General features: G+C 43.6%; 1 protein-coding gene across 9 annotated transcripts in view; it reads right to left on the bottom strand.

Annotated features, from left to right (window-relative positions):
• Positions 1 to 2,471: 2,471 nt before the first annotated feature.
• Positions 2,472 to 15,324, bottom strand: part of ZNF346 (zinc finger protein 346) — a 30,098-nt gene continuing 17,245 nt past the window's right edge. For 4 of the 9 annotated variants that reach the window (XM_061617574.1, XM_061617578.1, XM_061617573.1 and 1 more), the window contains 3 exons: positions 5,482 to 5,575; positions 3,821 to 3,891; positions 2,472 to 3,211 (listed from right to left, as the gene is read on the bottom strand). In XM_061617574.1, the coding sequence (XP_061473558.1) occupies positions 3,015 to 3,211; positions 3,821 to 3,891; positions 5,482 to 5,575 (362 nt within the window). In that variant the 3' untranslated portion in view covers positions 2,472 to 3,014. The remainder of the gene's footprint in view (positions 3,212 to 3,820; positions 3,892 to 5,481; positions 5,576 to 15,324) is intronic. The other 5 variants (XM_061617582.1, XM_061617580.1, XM_061617579.1 and 2 more) reach the window with 2 other exon arrangements.

The raw sequence follows: 15,324 nt of genomic DNA, 5'->3' as shown, positions 1-15,324 counted from the left end.
CCTTACATACTATCGAACTATGCTGTTTAAGCTAATTTCTCTTTTTAAATCATTTCTTCCAAGTGCAGAATTTGGATTTCCCTAGAACAGTAATAAGACCAGTTCTGTTATGTTGATACTCAACTCCAGAGGCAGGAATTACCCAAGGGAAAGAATTTAAATAGACAAAGACAGAACACCTGCGGTTGCTATGAATAGAAAAACAATGCTTTAATTTCTAAAATAAGGAAGAGAGTACCTGGCTATTTAAAAAACAACCACCAAAAAACAGGCAAGAAACAAATGGAAATTCATGAATTTATCATGACTCTTCCACATCAGGCTGAGCCAGCATATTCATCATGTTACTTACTCAGCTTTGCACTTCCCCAAAATATCTGTTCTTAGCAATTGCAACAGAATTCAATATATACTAGAAACCAAATTCTAAAGTTAGAGCTTCATGGAGGCAATCATGGTGTTCAAATCTCTATTCTTTAGACTGCAAATGCTCACTGGGCAGGGCAAAGATTAAAATCCATGTACAGCACGAGACATCGGAGAATGCGAAAACAAAGTTAAATGCAGAGAAAAGATAAAGCTTAAAATTAAGGCTTATGCACACATAGCTACTGTTTAAGTCAGAAGATACATTTGTCTCATCAATTATTTACAGGAAAGCTGCACAGCGTGCGCATGTGTGTGTGTGTGTGTATAGCGCTTTTCACCACAGATGTTATCAGGGCAGAACCTTATGGACAAGATTACTATAAGGCCTCCCCCTTAGCTGAGATGTTTGATTGAGGCTAAATAAAGAAATGTATCTATTTTGGGGATTCACAGGACAAATACTGTCCAATCTACTAGTAACAGGAGATGTAAATCTAGGACACCTAGCCTCATCATCCCACCCCAATACAAAGCTGCAACATTTAAATGAAAAAAAACACCACCTCTGCTTGGTCTGTGTTCTACAGATGGAAAAAATATCATACAGAAAAGCTTGGCAGCGGCAAAAGGAAAAGACAAGCTTTTTATTATAAGAAAGATTGCTTACTTGGAATGATCTGCCAGTGGTAATGAATCATTATTGCAAATAACAAGATAGGAAGGAATGCAATATTCACTGCTGGTATGGTCTGACCTGAACCTTACCCTGACTAACAATACTGCTGAGAAAGCAGAGATAAAGGCCCTCTTAACTTTTCCAGGGTGGCACAGACATATGCCAAAGAAGCTGTAAAGGTAGTAATATTCATTCACCTCCATTTGAGCAATACTGCAGATGGAGGCACAGAGGCTACCGAGAGAGCGAGTGCTAGAGGCCAGCTAATACCTTCCCACCCAGAATAGAACAGGAAGCAAATTCCCAAGACAAGCCACCTGATAAGGGAGAGGACAGGAAAGCCCAATTCCCCACACCCACGTAGCACCTTTGCCATGAAGATGATTAGGTCAAGAATGTTATAAAGAATAAGAGGCCATAAGATGTACAGAACTGAATTGTCTAATTACGGGGTCTCATGGGTTAAAGCAAGCTTACACTGAGGACTCTAAAGCTTTAGTCAGTCAAGACTCAAGAGTACAAGGTGTCTGTTTTTAAGAAACATCTGTTTTGAGCCGTAAGTTTGAAACAGGTAGGAAGGGGAAAGCGTTACGAGAAGAAGAAGAGCAACACCCGCAGAAAAGTAGTTCAAAGACAGACTAGGCAAGAGGAGCATCTTACTTTTGCGTATGTGCTATGTGCAATAACCTTGCTTTTTGGACAAATAAAATTAGAATTTCAATTTACGATTCTGGAAACAGGACTTTGGCAGACTTCAAACCAACTCAGGTGTCAGCAGACTTCAAGCTTACTTTCTTATATCCATGTAAGGGAAAAAGAAATGACCAATATGCCAACTAATTATACTGCTGTTTCATGCAAAGCACAGTCAATATGCCTCATGCAGCATTCCCAAGAGGTACCCATGTTGCTTCTTGAGTCTCAGGAAGCAATCAGGGAGAATGTCTTCACTCTGAGAAATGATTTCACACAGATGGAAATAAACGGGTTCACAAATGAAGGCTTTCCAAGGTATGGCATTCACAATCCAAGCCTTGGGAGATGGATTATTGGACTTACAAAGTTCATAAATAGAAGGCCCACACTGCTATGCAAAGCACTCTTCCCTAACTTAGAATGAGGATTAAGCGTGCCTCAGTCATAACATAGCTGCTTGTTCTCTCAGCCTTGCTATCCCTTTGTAAAAATATGTTAAAATGCTTTAAGGTTTGAGCAAGGACACATTTTAAAGTCCTCCACCACATCAAAAGATGTCTGATTAACATTTTAATACAACAAAAACCTGTACACAGCATTTCTTCAGCGTAAGTTTCCACAAGAAGAATTCTAGGAACTGAAAGAGAAATGCAGTTTTCTGGAGATGTTGCTAGTTGCTTCAACAGGGCTTCTTCCTGCTTGCCTTTCTGAAGCAGATAATGCATACTAGTAACGGAAACAACTTTTTATTAAACAGATCAACAGATGTTCCAGAACCAACATCTGCAAAACTACAAAAAGGAAGCAAATGGCAAATTGGTGACCTAAAAAACTCAGCACACAAACCCAATTAATTGAGGAACAGGCAAGACAAACACAGCGATGTAACATCCCATTCTAGGCAAGAATATGATCAGTCTGTCCATTATGCCCATTCCACAATTCATAAGCACTGCATAACCAAGAATTATGAGCTTTCTTCCAAAAGTCGTTCTCCTCTGGCTGGTAGTGGGTATAGAATTCCCTTCTGCTTCTCCTGGACAGAGGGCAAGGATAGGCTCAAGACAGAACACTGGTAGGCACCAAGCCTGCTTGTGCCAGACACAACTCCTTCTCCTCCCCACCCATCAGCCATGATAGCAACAGATTACAGAATGAAAACTATTCTAAAGGACTGTGCAAATGCCAACTAGTAAATCTGTCCCTTCTAGATCCTTTAGCCAATAGTTCTGAAACAGCTAAACCTGTACATTGCAGGATAGGAGGGTTTCATTTAGCCAGAGGAACAAAAAGACCATAGTGGGATGATAAAAGATGTTCCCTTTTGGGCCACTGGTAATCCAAAAACAGCGCTGGAGCTTGATCTAGAGATCTTGGCTAAAATAACTGTAGCCGTCAGGGCCTGTTGTCTCCTCTCGTGTGTACAGCTGCTTCTGGTACCGTGCTGTAACAGGTATTCCTCCAGGTATACTGTAGATTGAGATAGAGAAGGGATGGAGATTATTCAAACTGCTTTAAAATTGATCACTGCAAAGTAGACAAGGAAATGAACCTGTCTCCTGGGAAATCCTAAGCTATACTTAGACCAGTACAGTGTAAAATTCAAGGTCTTGAAAAATCCCACTTCCATTCACCTACAGTAAGCCACTCTGCAAGTGTGTGATGGGTGGGGATGGAAGTCTGGCAAGAGCTACAGTTGTAGCGTATAAAAATGGCCCCACCTGCAGATTCAACTTCATATGGAAATATGTTTATACACCTTAGGTGATGCTTTCTGTTGAAAGTCAATAGGATTATATTCAACAAGGCAGACCTTTCCACTTTTGGCAAAATGCCTCACCTGTAGCACAGACAGAGCTACAGTCACAAAACTTATGTTTGTCATGTAAAATGGCATGTAAATACCAGTACTGTAAGGTTTCAGCACACTTGGCAAATAATTTTTTTCCTAGTAAGCTGAGTGCATCCCACATGCTTGCATAGACTCGATAAGACTAATGCCACCACCAGAATCTGGCATCACCCAAGTGCTCGAGACATGTTATACAGCATAGGTCATAAGATTTCTTGATGCCATACCCTGTGAGTCTTCATGTTCTGTGGCGATTCCATGATGAGCGGTCCCACAAAAACAAAATTCATAGAAAAATCTGCAGGTTTGTGCGTTAAAAGGATATAGTAGAAAATATTTTTCCTTCCCCTCTTCCCCTGTGCCAAAGTTGGCCAACACACAACACAGCAAAGCATGTTTATTTTATTTATTTATTTATTTAATTAAGCTTATATACCGCCCGACTAGCAACAGCTCTCTGGGCGGTGAACATTAAAAATACAATAAAAATAACACAAAACTGTACAGTCTAAAATCAAAATATAATAATTTAGAATTAACAGGAATTAAAATGCCTCAGAAAAGAGAAAGGTTTTAACCTGGCGCCGAAAAGATGATAGTGTCGGCGCCAGGCGCACCTCCTCGGGGAGACCATTCCATAGTTCGGGGGCCACCACTGAGAAGGCCCTAGATCTTGTCACCACTCTCCGGGCTTCCCTATGAGTCGGAACCCGGAGGAGGGCCTTCGTAGTAGACCGTAGTGTACGGGCCGGTTCATATCGGGAGAGGCGTTCCGACAGATATCGTGGTCCCGCGCCGTATAAGGCTTTATAGGTAAGTACCAACACTTTGAATCTGGCCCGGAAGCATATTGGAAGCCAGTGCAAACGGGCTAGCACAGGTGTTATATGCTCAGACCGCTTAGTTCTTGTTAGCAGTCTGGCTGCCGCATTTTGCACTAGCTGTAGCTTCCGAATCATCTTCAAAGGTAGCCCTACGTAAAGCGCATTGCAGTAGTCCAGACGCGAGGTTACCATAGCATGTACCACTGATGAGAGGTCCTCCTTACTCAGATAGGGACGTAGCTGGGCTACCAACCGAAGTTGGTAGAACGCATTCCGGGCCACCGAGGCTACATGAGCCTCAAGTGTGAGGGAAGAGTCTAAGATGACTCCCAGACTACGCACCTGTTCCTTTAGGGGGAGTGTAACCCCATCCAGGACAGGGTATATATCCACCATCCGATCAGAGAAACCATCCACCAACAGCGTCTCAGTCTTGTCAGGATTGAGTCTCAGTTTGTTAGTTCTCATCCAGTCCATTGTCTATATACAAGATTGTTCTATATACAAGATTTTGATTTATAGGGTTTTCAAAGAAAGCCTATACCGGTCTGGTCTCATGACAGCAGTCTATATTTAAGGGGTTTTTCCCTTTCAGTGCAAACACCTAGGTTAAACAAACAAAAAAGCAGATAAAGTTTGAATAGTAGATGGTGGTTATGACCTAGGAATGAGAACTCAAGAGGGCTGTTGATCCCTGTGTGCCTGAAGAACATCTATGGAAAGGCTAACAGGACAATATCCACATCAAAGAAGGGGTTACAGCTGTTAAATTGCCTTCACTGATTTGGTTCTGGCCAAGTTAAGGGGATCCAACAAGATGACACCATGCAGAAAAAATTGCCGTGTGCCATAAACTTTACTCCCACCTCCATTATATTACTTTCCATTTAAAACTCACAAAACAGATCTTTTACACTAGCATCCCACATTAAAGCAGCCTGCAAATCAATTAGAACTTATGTGTAAACATCCAGGCTACAAGACAGATGTGGAACAGTGCTTCCTATTCAGTGGCAGGTTACACAATGTAGCTGTTACAGACAGAAGAATATTTAACCACTTACTGGTTCTTGTGTTTGAAGCCGCTGATATGAGCTTGGTACTGCTCTATGGAGTTCAGTACTATATTACAGCTTTCACAGGGATATCCCTTCCCAGCTGAAAAACAGTGTTAAGCAAACATGAGCACCAAATTTACTGAAGTAAACATCCCAATTTGAATGTTAATTAAGAATTCTGAAGTGTCATTCATTATAAGTAAGCCAAAGATGATGCTAGGAGTTCTAAGCCAGGGTGAGAAATAGGATCCAACCAGAGGGCTGGATCCTGAGCTCCCCCATGGGTCACTTGACAGGTAGGTTTGTCTGAGATCAGGTACTCCTCAGAGGTTATTTTCTGCATGTACTACTACACAATAAGTTTGAGTGGGTTAAAGAATCCCCTCCCCAAATGGAAAATGCAAAACGTGAAGAGACTTAGGCATGTCTTCTGCTGTACAGGAGATGATGTCCAAGCACTCATTAAGAATACAATGGTATACATGTTTACTTCAGAAATAAATCTCTTTGTGTTTAATGTGGCTTAATCCCAGGTAAATGCAGAATGGAAACCTATGCTTTGGTTTAGCACTGGCAGTGGGGAAAGAGTTCTTGTGCCTTTTACAACTGTATTTCCATAATCAAGACCAGGAGGACATAGCTGACTTGCCATGGCAAACATGAAGTTGTCTAGGGGCAGGGCTGAAACAGCAACGACTGTACTCTAATTTTGTACATCCCCCAGGGCATGTTGTGTTTTGCTACCCCACCCAATATTACAGGCATTTTGTGACTAGCACACTCAGCATTCTGTCAAAATTCAAAATGTGCCCCCTGTCCAAAAAGGTTGGCAACCCCTGCCATATACGATGTCAAGTGTGGGGAAAGTAGGCATGATCTAGGGAAAATCTTGATGGGCCTACTTAGGCCTGTGGGCCAGAGCTTCCCTACCACTGCTCTAAGCAATGCTATACAATCCTAGCTGCCACTTTTAAGTCACACAGAGAAAAGGTCTCTTAGCACGAAGGAAGCTTCATCAACATTTCCTAGAACATTCCAATGACTTGGGGTCAATTATAGAATATGTGGGAGATTCGTGATCAGATCTCCCAATGTATCTATTTTTGCTTAGAACAACTGCAAAGGACTCCAAATCTGAGAGGAGCACTGCTGTTGGGTAACTTTACCCTGCACCATTTTTATGATCTAAATGATTCTTTGTCCCAGTTGCTGTTTGCCCAACTGGGGAAAATATATAGGTATGTTTCGCCCACAGGGTAAACAGCAGCTATAGCACATGTGTGTGTTAGATCAAGGAGAAAGGATATGGAGGGGATGAGGTTTAACCATCCCTTCTTTCCCAGGTCCACTGCTCCAATTAAATCAGAGCACCCCCTGCCCAACAGGTAAAGTAAAAATAACCAAGCGTCTTGCACTTTAAAGAATTAACAAATTTTTATGGCACAAGCTCAGAAGAAGCAGACTCTAGTTTACAAGAGCTTATGCCATAATAAATGTTATTCTTTAAGGTGCCACAAGACATTTTGTTGTTTTTGTCTACAACAATTTAACATGGGCCACTCCTCTAGAAAAAGTAAAAATAAAAATACTGGAGATCTAATCGCTTATGTTGTGTACTTCATGGGTTAGTGTTCTTCACATAGACTGCATAACTCTCACTGCAATTGCATTCTCTATATTTATTTATTTCTCTTACCCCTAAAACGTAGATTTTTTAAAGCAGCAAAATGGAATGACACACAAACACACACGTTCCATACCACAGTATTATGTTTTGCAACTCATCTGTTTCAGGTCATCTATAGTTACTGAGGCTACAATCCTAAACACATTTACTAGGGAATGAGCCCCATACAACACACTAGGATCTACTTCTGAATGGACACACATAAGATTGTGCTGTTTAACCACCTTTTGTATGGTATGTAATGCATTCAAGCTCTGTTGGTGGATTTTCTTCAGTACAATTCTTCAGTAAAGAGACGTACGTCTGTTATATCACCTAGGGATTAGTATAAGTGAGAACAGAATTTAAGAGGTAAGGAACACACCAGAGTCTTCATGGTAATATTGTGTAAGTATGGATGTCACACTATAAGAAAGGATGAAGAATAGATATATTACAATAGCAACTGTGCACTAAGGAGAATTCTGAGGCATAAAACATCTGCTTAAATGAGAAAAATAGTGTTAGGCTACATCCCCAAATGGTTCTTTATTGTCAAGCAGGATCAGTCACTTGTAGAATCAATTGGACTGGAAATGCAGATTACAACTATCTGATGCCTCAGAATTCTCACCTGGGAAGTTTATTAAAGTGTTCCACCTGTAGCTGCCATTTCCTCTGCTGTAACAGCCCCAGTGTTCTCTCTCACTGGTTTTTAATTATAGGAAATACAGTACTGTAAGTATGCCTAAAGCTATTGAAATATGTTTCCCCAATGGTTAGAAAACGTAACTTTCCAGGCCCAGGCATCCTTCTACTTCCCCTCCAAAGCCTAACTTACCCATAGCTGGAAACTTTTCTGATCCTACAATATTTCCGTTATTAGAATTGAGAAAATTAATTTGCAAAGGTTGACAGTTTGGGAGTTCCAGATCTTAATAAAACTCATTTTTTGGGGCCTCTACTTAACCCCCACCCATCCCAATTTCCCCATTTCTATGAATCAAATGAATTCAAATCAAGAAAAGAAAATCTGTCTTTTATGTTGGCTAGGAGTTTGAGACCTATCATAAGACACAATAAGGTTTGCTCATGGCCTATTTACCGAAACATCTTAGTCTTGATGAAAATCATTCTCAAGAGGATTGAACAGACACTGTAGTGAGTTTCATGACACTGCTTCTACACACTGGCTCACAAGAAGCATTCTCAGCAAGGAAAAACAAAGTGGATGGTAATTTAGTGCTACTCCTACTCAGAGATTCTCTGAATTTAACAGACACGACTAACTTAGGTTCATTAATTTCAATGGGTCTACTCTAAGTAGGACTTAGTTGAATACAACCCAATATATCATAGCTTTAAACAAAAACAGAACACAAAACATCAGAAATCTTCTCTAGAGAATACTTTACAGAGTAACATTGCTAATCTATAGCACAGTAAGACATATGTAGGAGCATTGTAGGTCATTCTACATGAAATCAGTATTTTGCATTACTTCCTATCTTGTGCCTAGTCCTCATGCCTTGCTACAAAGCTGTGCTTCAGTTGCAGAAATTCTGCAGGTCCTTATCACACAAATTAAAGAATGCCTCAACGAGTGCTGCATTTGGGACTAGTGAATATGTTGAACAAGCTCTAAATATATGGGATTGCATCCAACGCTCCTTGGACCAGGACAGGAAATGAACTGGGGCCTGCCACCCAGCGACGCCTAACTACTTTCTCAAGCTGCAAGCTTCAGTGCATTTCCTGTCCTTGGACAGTAGATGGCAGACTACTACCCACATGATGGACTGGCATCCAGGGAAAATACAGGGAGAAAAGTCCCATTGCACGACGGGAAGTCTGCTGCACAACAGGAAGAGCAGCAGTGAAGACAACCCATGACTAGGACATGCAAGCCCTCTTCATGCATTATTCACACAGAAGGGTAAGCATGGCAAAATGAGCCACAGGTCTGCATGCTTAGTGGTGTGCCTTCTCCATGCATGGAGGCTCCTTGTGCAATGCAGAACACTGGCTAGTCAGGATTCTGATTTGTGCAGGGAGCCTTCACACATAAAGAAGGCAGCCCACTAGTTATGCTCATGGTGAAGGCAAGGGCGGGGAGAGCAGCACGACTTGGGCAGCAGGTCTAAACACGCAGCCCCTTTCATCCGCTTTCTCACTACACGAGTAACTTGCACATAGGGCAACTTGTTTTAATCCACAGCGGGAGTTTTAAGCTAAACCCTAGAAAGAATATCTTGTGGACTAGTGGTTCCCAACCTGGGGGCCGTGACCTCCAGAGGGCCCGCGAAGTAATCCAAAGGGGGCTGCAAACAGTAAAGAAATGAATTTTTTATTAATTTTTTAAAAAAAGTCTTCACTTCCTGAACACTGTCTGCTCCCCACTGCCGCTGCAGACAACACCTCCCCCTCGCTCCAAATGAGAGGGGAGGCCTTGCTGAAGTGCCAGAGTGTCTTTCGGGTGTGCCGAGGGCAGGCACCTGACTATAAAACATGTGGCAGATGCCAAAGGAGGCTGAGGGTGGAGCTACCAGGAAGAGGGATGACTCTCACTGACCCCCGTCTCCTCGTACTGCTGCTGCTGCTGCCTTACTCAGAACAAGGATTTCCTGAAGCAAAAAGGAGCAAGCCTGCAAGGAAAGGATACTTTCCCCCTTTCCTTTCCGGCAGCCATCTCCTTTTGAAAATTCTTATTTGTGAGCTGCCCAGATATTGCCTTCGGCCCAGATGTAGCCAAGGAGCAGTGAGGAAGCTCAGGACTTGCTCGCCCCCCATATCTGAGGCCAAGTGTGTGCCAGCATCCCCCCTTTCTTCCACCTATAATCTGTCCCCCCAATCTCTCTTTCCAAGATGCTGTGGAAGTTGTGGGCTCCCCCCCCATGTGCCCAAATGCCTGCAAATGCTTGTAGGAGGGGCAGGTGTGTTTGTATGCGCTGATCTGTCTTCTGCTCTACTTTCATTCCTCAAGTACACGCTAACCAAGTCATCAGTTCTGATGATCATCCCAAGGCCTAAAAGCACTAACCCCTGTACTCAATCTGTCCACTCTTTTGTCTTATTTATTTATTTTATTTATTATTTAATTTGTATCCCGCCCTTCCTCCCAGCAGCAGCCCAGGGTGGCAAACAAAGCGCTAAAAGCACTTTAAAACATCATAAAAAGAGATCTTAAAATACATTAAAACAAAACAGCATTAAAAATATTTAAAAAAATTAAAAACATCAAGACTGCTACAGAGGTGAGTAACCTTACCTTCAATTGCAAACAATTCAGTGGTCCTCCGAAGGGTCTTAAGAGAGTTGATGTCAACAGACCCCTGACAATATGGAAAAGCTCCACTGGATGGCTACTTGAAGTGATGGTGGCAGAGAAGTGGGCCTTCTTCACCGCCCTCACCGCCACACAGTAGGCCCGGTTATGATGTTTTACTCATGCCCGATCAGCCTCACAGCAGGTCTTTCGCCACTTGGGCTCTAGCTGTTGTCCAGCCTGTTTCATTGCCCTTAGCTCACTGGTGTACCAAGGTGCAAGCCGGGCTCCACAATGCCAGAGAGGGCGCTCAGCGGCAGCCGTGTCAAGAGCCCAACGCGCCTCGCTGTTCCACAGCGTGACAAGGACTTCAACAGGGTCATCTGCGCTATCTACTGGGAACTTGTGCAGGGCATTCAGGAATCCAGTGGATTCCATTAGGCTCCGGGGGCGGACCATCTTAATCTGTCCACCACCGCTACAGGGAAGGATCGGAGCCATAAGTCTAAACTTCACCAGGAAGTGATCTGACCATGACAATAGGGTGACATCCACCCCCGCTATCTCCAGACCACCCCTTCCTCCATCTGGAGCAACAACCAAGTCGAGGGTGTGCCCTGCCCTATGTGTTGGGCCAGTAACAACTTGAGACAGCCCCATGGTCGTCATGGTGGCCATGAAGTCCTGAGCCGGAACACTAGAGGCAGCCTCAGCATGGACACTGAAATCACCCAGCACTATTGTCTGGGCTCCTCCAATGCCACAGCCGAGATGATCTCCACCAGCTCGGTCAGAGAAGCTGCCGGGCAGCAGGGTGGACGGTACACCAGCAGCAACCGTAGTTTACTGTCTCCTTGGCCCAACACCAGGTGCAGGCCCTCACAGCCAGCTCCAAGACAGAGTGGTTTCCTGGTGACAGAGATAGAAGTTCTGTAGACCACAGCAACTCCTATCCTCCCATCCCTGCAGTCTGTGCTGGTGTTGTACCGAGTATCCAGATGGGCAAAGCTGGGTCAGATCAACTCCTCCCAGCTAACCCACCCAGGTCTCGGTAATGCACATCAAATCGGCACCTTCATCCACAATCAAGTCATGGATGAGAGTGGTCTTATTGTGTACTGATCTGGTGTTAAACAACAACACACACAGGCCAGTGGGCACAGCAGATGAGCAACGAGGAACTCATCCATGAGAGGAGTGGCAGCAAGGAACAAGGCGCAGATAGCCTTGCCTTTGCCTTCTGTGGTAATCCACCACATCCCCATGGCTACACTTCCCTCTGCCCGTAATCACTGAAATTGGGGTGGCATCACCCATGTTCCTCCATACCAAGACTCCTCCTAAAGACCTTATATGGGGACAACACGAGCCCACCAACAAAGCCTGCTGGAGCGAATTATCCCAGTAGGCCTCTGCAAGGATTGGGAACAGTCACACCCATTCAAACCTTTTCACACAGGGCCCATCTACTCCCCCTTCTATCTCACACCCAGGGAGGGCCAGCCTTCTGCCAGTTACAGACTCTCACTCTGAAGGCATCTGGCGACTTTCTCCTCTCATTCAGTTCACTGCACAGGCTCCCACCCTGTACAGGAACTACACATGCACCATACGCCGTCCCCACCACCAGTCTCCTCTAGACTGGTTTAACAGAAAACACATCAAAAAAAACAAGAGGCAGCCTCGGAACTCCCTACGGGGCTCCCCAAGAGCAGCTGGGCTTTTATGCCTTCTGGCCCAGTCAGTAGCTGTTGCAAGAGGTTGTGAGATTAACTGCAGCCTCTCTCTGGAGCAAGGGCCAGGCAGGGGGTCCCAGTCCTTGCAGCACTTACCAGGGACCAGCTGTCTGGACAGACAGCAGCCCAAAGGAGCTAGTAGCAGGCACCCGGATGCCAGACACTCACTCCCAGGGCAGGTCTTCTTCAGTCCCCTCGTGCTGCAGCTCTTCCCTCTTCAATCTTTAGCATCCCCACCACTATCACATTGCTGTTTCTTAATTTATTATTATTATTTTTAAAAAGCTCAGCAGGTTGTCTGAGGCTGGGGTCCACATATTGTAGCTGAAATTTATTTATTTATTTATTATTGAATTTATATCCCACCTTTTCTCCAAGTTGCTCAAGGTGGTGCACATAGTCCCCCCCTTTCCATTTTACCCTTACACCAACCCTGTGAGATAGGTGACGCTGAGAGACTGTGTCTGGCCCAAGGACACCCAGTGGGCTTCATGGCTGGGTGGGGATTTGAACCTGGATCTTAGTCTAACCCTGTAACCCACTGGTGTTGGGAGACAGGATTGTATATCTTCAGATTATGTGGGGGGAAGGGAGATATCAGTCTGATGAACCTTTGCGTTAAGAAAAGAAAGCAACACCTCCCTGTCAGCAGGGAGCTTTTTATGGAAAGGGATATTTGGAGATGTGATTTTGCCATGCACCATTTTTTCACTTAATAGTCTAAAATTACAATTAGCGCGTGTGTGGGAATCACAATCTTTTTTGTGCTTATAAAGGGGGTCCCGTATTCATAAAGGTTGGGAACCACTATTGTGGACCATATGTCTCCTGATAACAGGGACTGGTTTAGAAGTAAGACGCACGTTCTTCCACTTTCTGCTACAGAAAACATGGGAAGAAGATGGAAAAGAAGCAATATCACAAGTACAGGTTAAACATGAAAAAGTGGACATCAATGAATTTAACGAAATTTAACAAACTTAAGAATGTAAGAGAAGTCCTGATGGATCAAGACTAATCCAGCATCCTCTTTTCCCCAATGGCCAGCCAGAAGCCTCTGTTAAGCCTACAAGCAGGACATGAGCACAATAGTATTCTCCTATTCATGTTCTCCAGCAACTGGTATTAAGACAAATACTGCCTCTGAGAGTCGAGATAATATATAGCCATCATGACTAGTAGCCACTGATAGCCTTATCCTTCTTGCATTCATGTAAATCCCTTTTAAAGCAAATTGGCAGTTGTTGCTACATCTTATGGTAGAGAGTTCCATAGTTTAACTATGTGCTCTGTGAATTACTACCTTCTGTTTGTCTTAAAACTCCCACCATCCAAATTCATTGGAGTCTTTCTATCCACTTTCTTTATACCATAGAGAATAATTTTATACACCTCTTTTTTCCAAGCTAAGAAATATCTTTGCTACTAGGGATGTCTCCACCTCCATTGTCATTCTGGATGCCTCTGTCAGCACCTTTTCCAAATCTGCAATATCCGTTTTGAAGTGCAGTGACTAGAACTATACACGATATTCCAAGTGTGACCACACCATAGATTTGTATAAAGGCACTACAGTATTCGGCATTTTTATTTTCAGATCCTTTCCTAATGATTCCTTTTCCCATTAGGAAAGGAATTTCACAGACATCAAGAACATTCTGTACATACTAGGAAAGAAGTTGAACTATGAGCCTATGAAAAAGATCCACTGATTTCTAAATGGACAAAAAAAAGTCATGGGTACAACAGTCCTGTGTTAGAACTGGGAAACTTCACTACCCATTGCTAGAAGTAGTTCTGGAGTTTGAGAAATGTTACGTTTATAGAAATGACACAGCTATTTCTTCCTACTAATTTATAAGTGCTACAGGAACAAGGGTAACAATGACGGTGCTTGGTTTTATTTTAAAATGTCAACCTCCACTGGGGAGCTGGGAGTCTAACTACTATTGCCCCTCTTCATAAACTTAAAACTCCTTCACATTATTTGTCTGTGGTTACTACACAGCAATTCTCCTAAACAGCCTTCTAAGCATCCTGAAAAATCCTCTCCAAAGGGCTGGGGGACCTTCTAAATGCAGTGGACTGAGGAGTAAGGGAGAGTGCCTTCATCTGAATTGTACAGCAATCACCTCCTTCCCCCTCAGTTCACCATACTGCAGCCTACTGTATGTAGGAAGGTCTTCCAACCCTTGGCATTTCAGGGGTCTGACAGAGGTAAGAGGGTTATCTTCCAACTACACCTTTCTGCTGGCACTTCTCTGCATCCAAGTCCTTGATTGCTTTTGAACTTTATTAACACTGAAGTCTTTTTAAAACCTTTATACAAAAGATACTTGTTACATGTACTGAGTGACATTCTGCATTCCCCCAAAATCTGCTCCAAGGGGTTGGAGGATGCTCCAGAGCAGATCTGAAGGGTGAAGGGGGGAGGAGATAAAGGGGAAGTCTGCATGCATGATTTTTCATTTTAGTCATATTTTATATCATGAATATCCTTTGGTTTTATTACTTGTTTTTTCAATAGGGGTTTCCCCACATTAAAATTCTTTTAAACTTCAAACCAATGCTTTTATACATCCAATGCATTAGCATGGACACAGTTTTAAAATGAAGCGTATTTCTTATTTTTTATTTATATGCCACTTTTCTGCCAAAAAAGAGGCCCCTATGGCAGCTAGCAATGAGACAGGCGTTTCCAGCTTCCCCACCCCAGCCTGTGGAAGTCTTATAAGAAGCTGCTGCAGGACTGGACCTATGAGTGCGATCATGGGAGTGATGTTTCCAGGAGCAAAATGAAACTGTCAAATTCCCTTATTTTTGCTATTGCCAGAAAGTTGCCTGCCAAGAGATGTAATTATGCTGTTTGTAATATTGAAAAGTTGTTTTTCTTTGCTGATGTTACCGTTTTATTATTTTTGTTACAGTAGGGCCCTGCTTGTCAGCGCCCCGCTTTTCGGCATTCTGCTAATACGGCACCGCCAGCGGGAGCTCCAGCCACCGCGCTCCACCTGACAGCTATCAGCTGGAGCACGCGAGCTCCCAGCGCTCCAGCGGATTGGGATCCCTGTCAGCTATAGCACAGGGAGCTCGCACGCTCCAGCTGATCACGCACTACAGCTAATCAGCTGTAGCGCAGGGAGCTCATGCACTCCAGCTGATTGCTGTCAGCTGGAGCTCCC

Source organism: Rhineura floridana, chromosome 3 (assembly GCF_030035675.1).
Source record: "Rhineura floridana isolate rRhiFlo1 chromosome 3, rRhiFlo1.hap2, whole genome shotgun sequence".
Taxonomy (NCBI): domain Eukaryota; kingdom Metazoa; phylum Chordata; class Lepidosauria; order Squamata; family Rhineuridae; genus Rhineura; species Rhineura floridana.
Note: the sequence above shows the minus strand (reverse complement) of the source record. Positions and strands in the feature narration are given on the sequence as shown.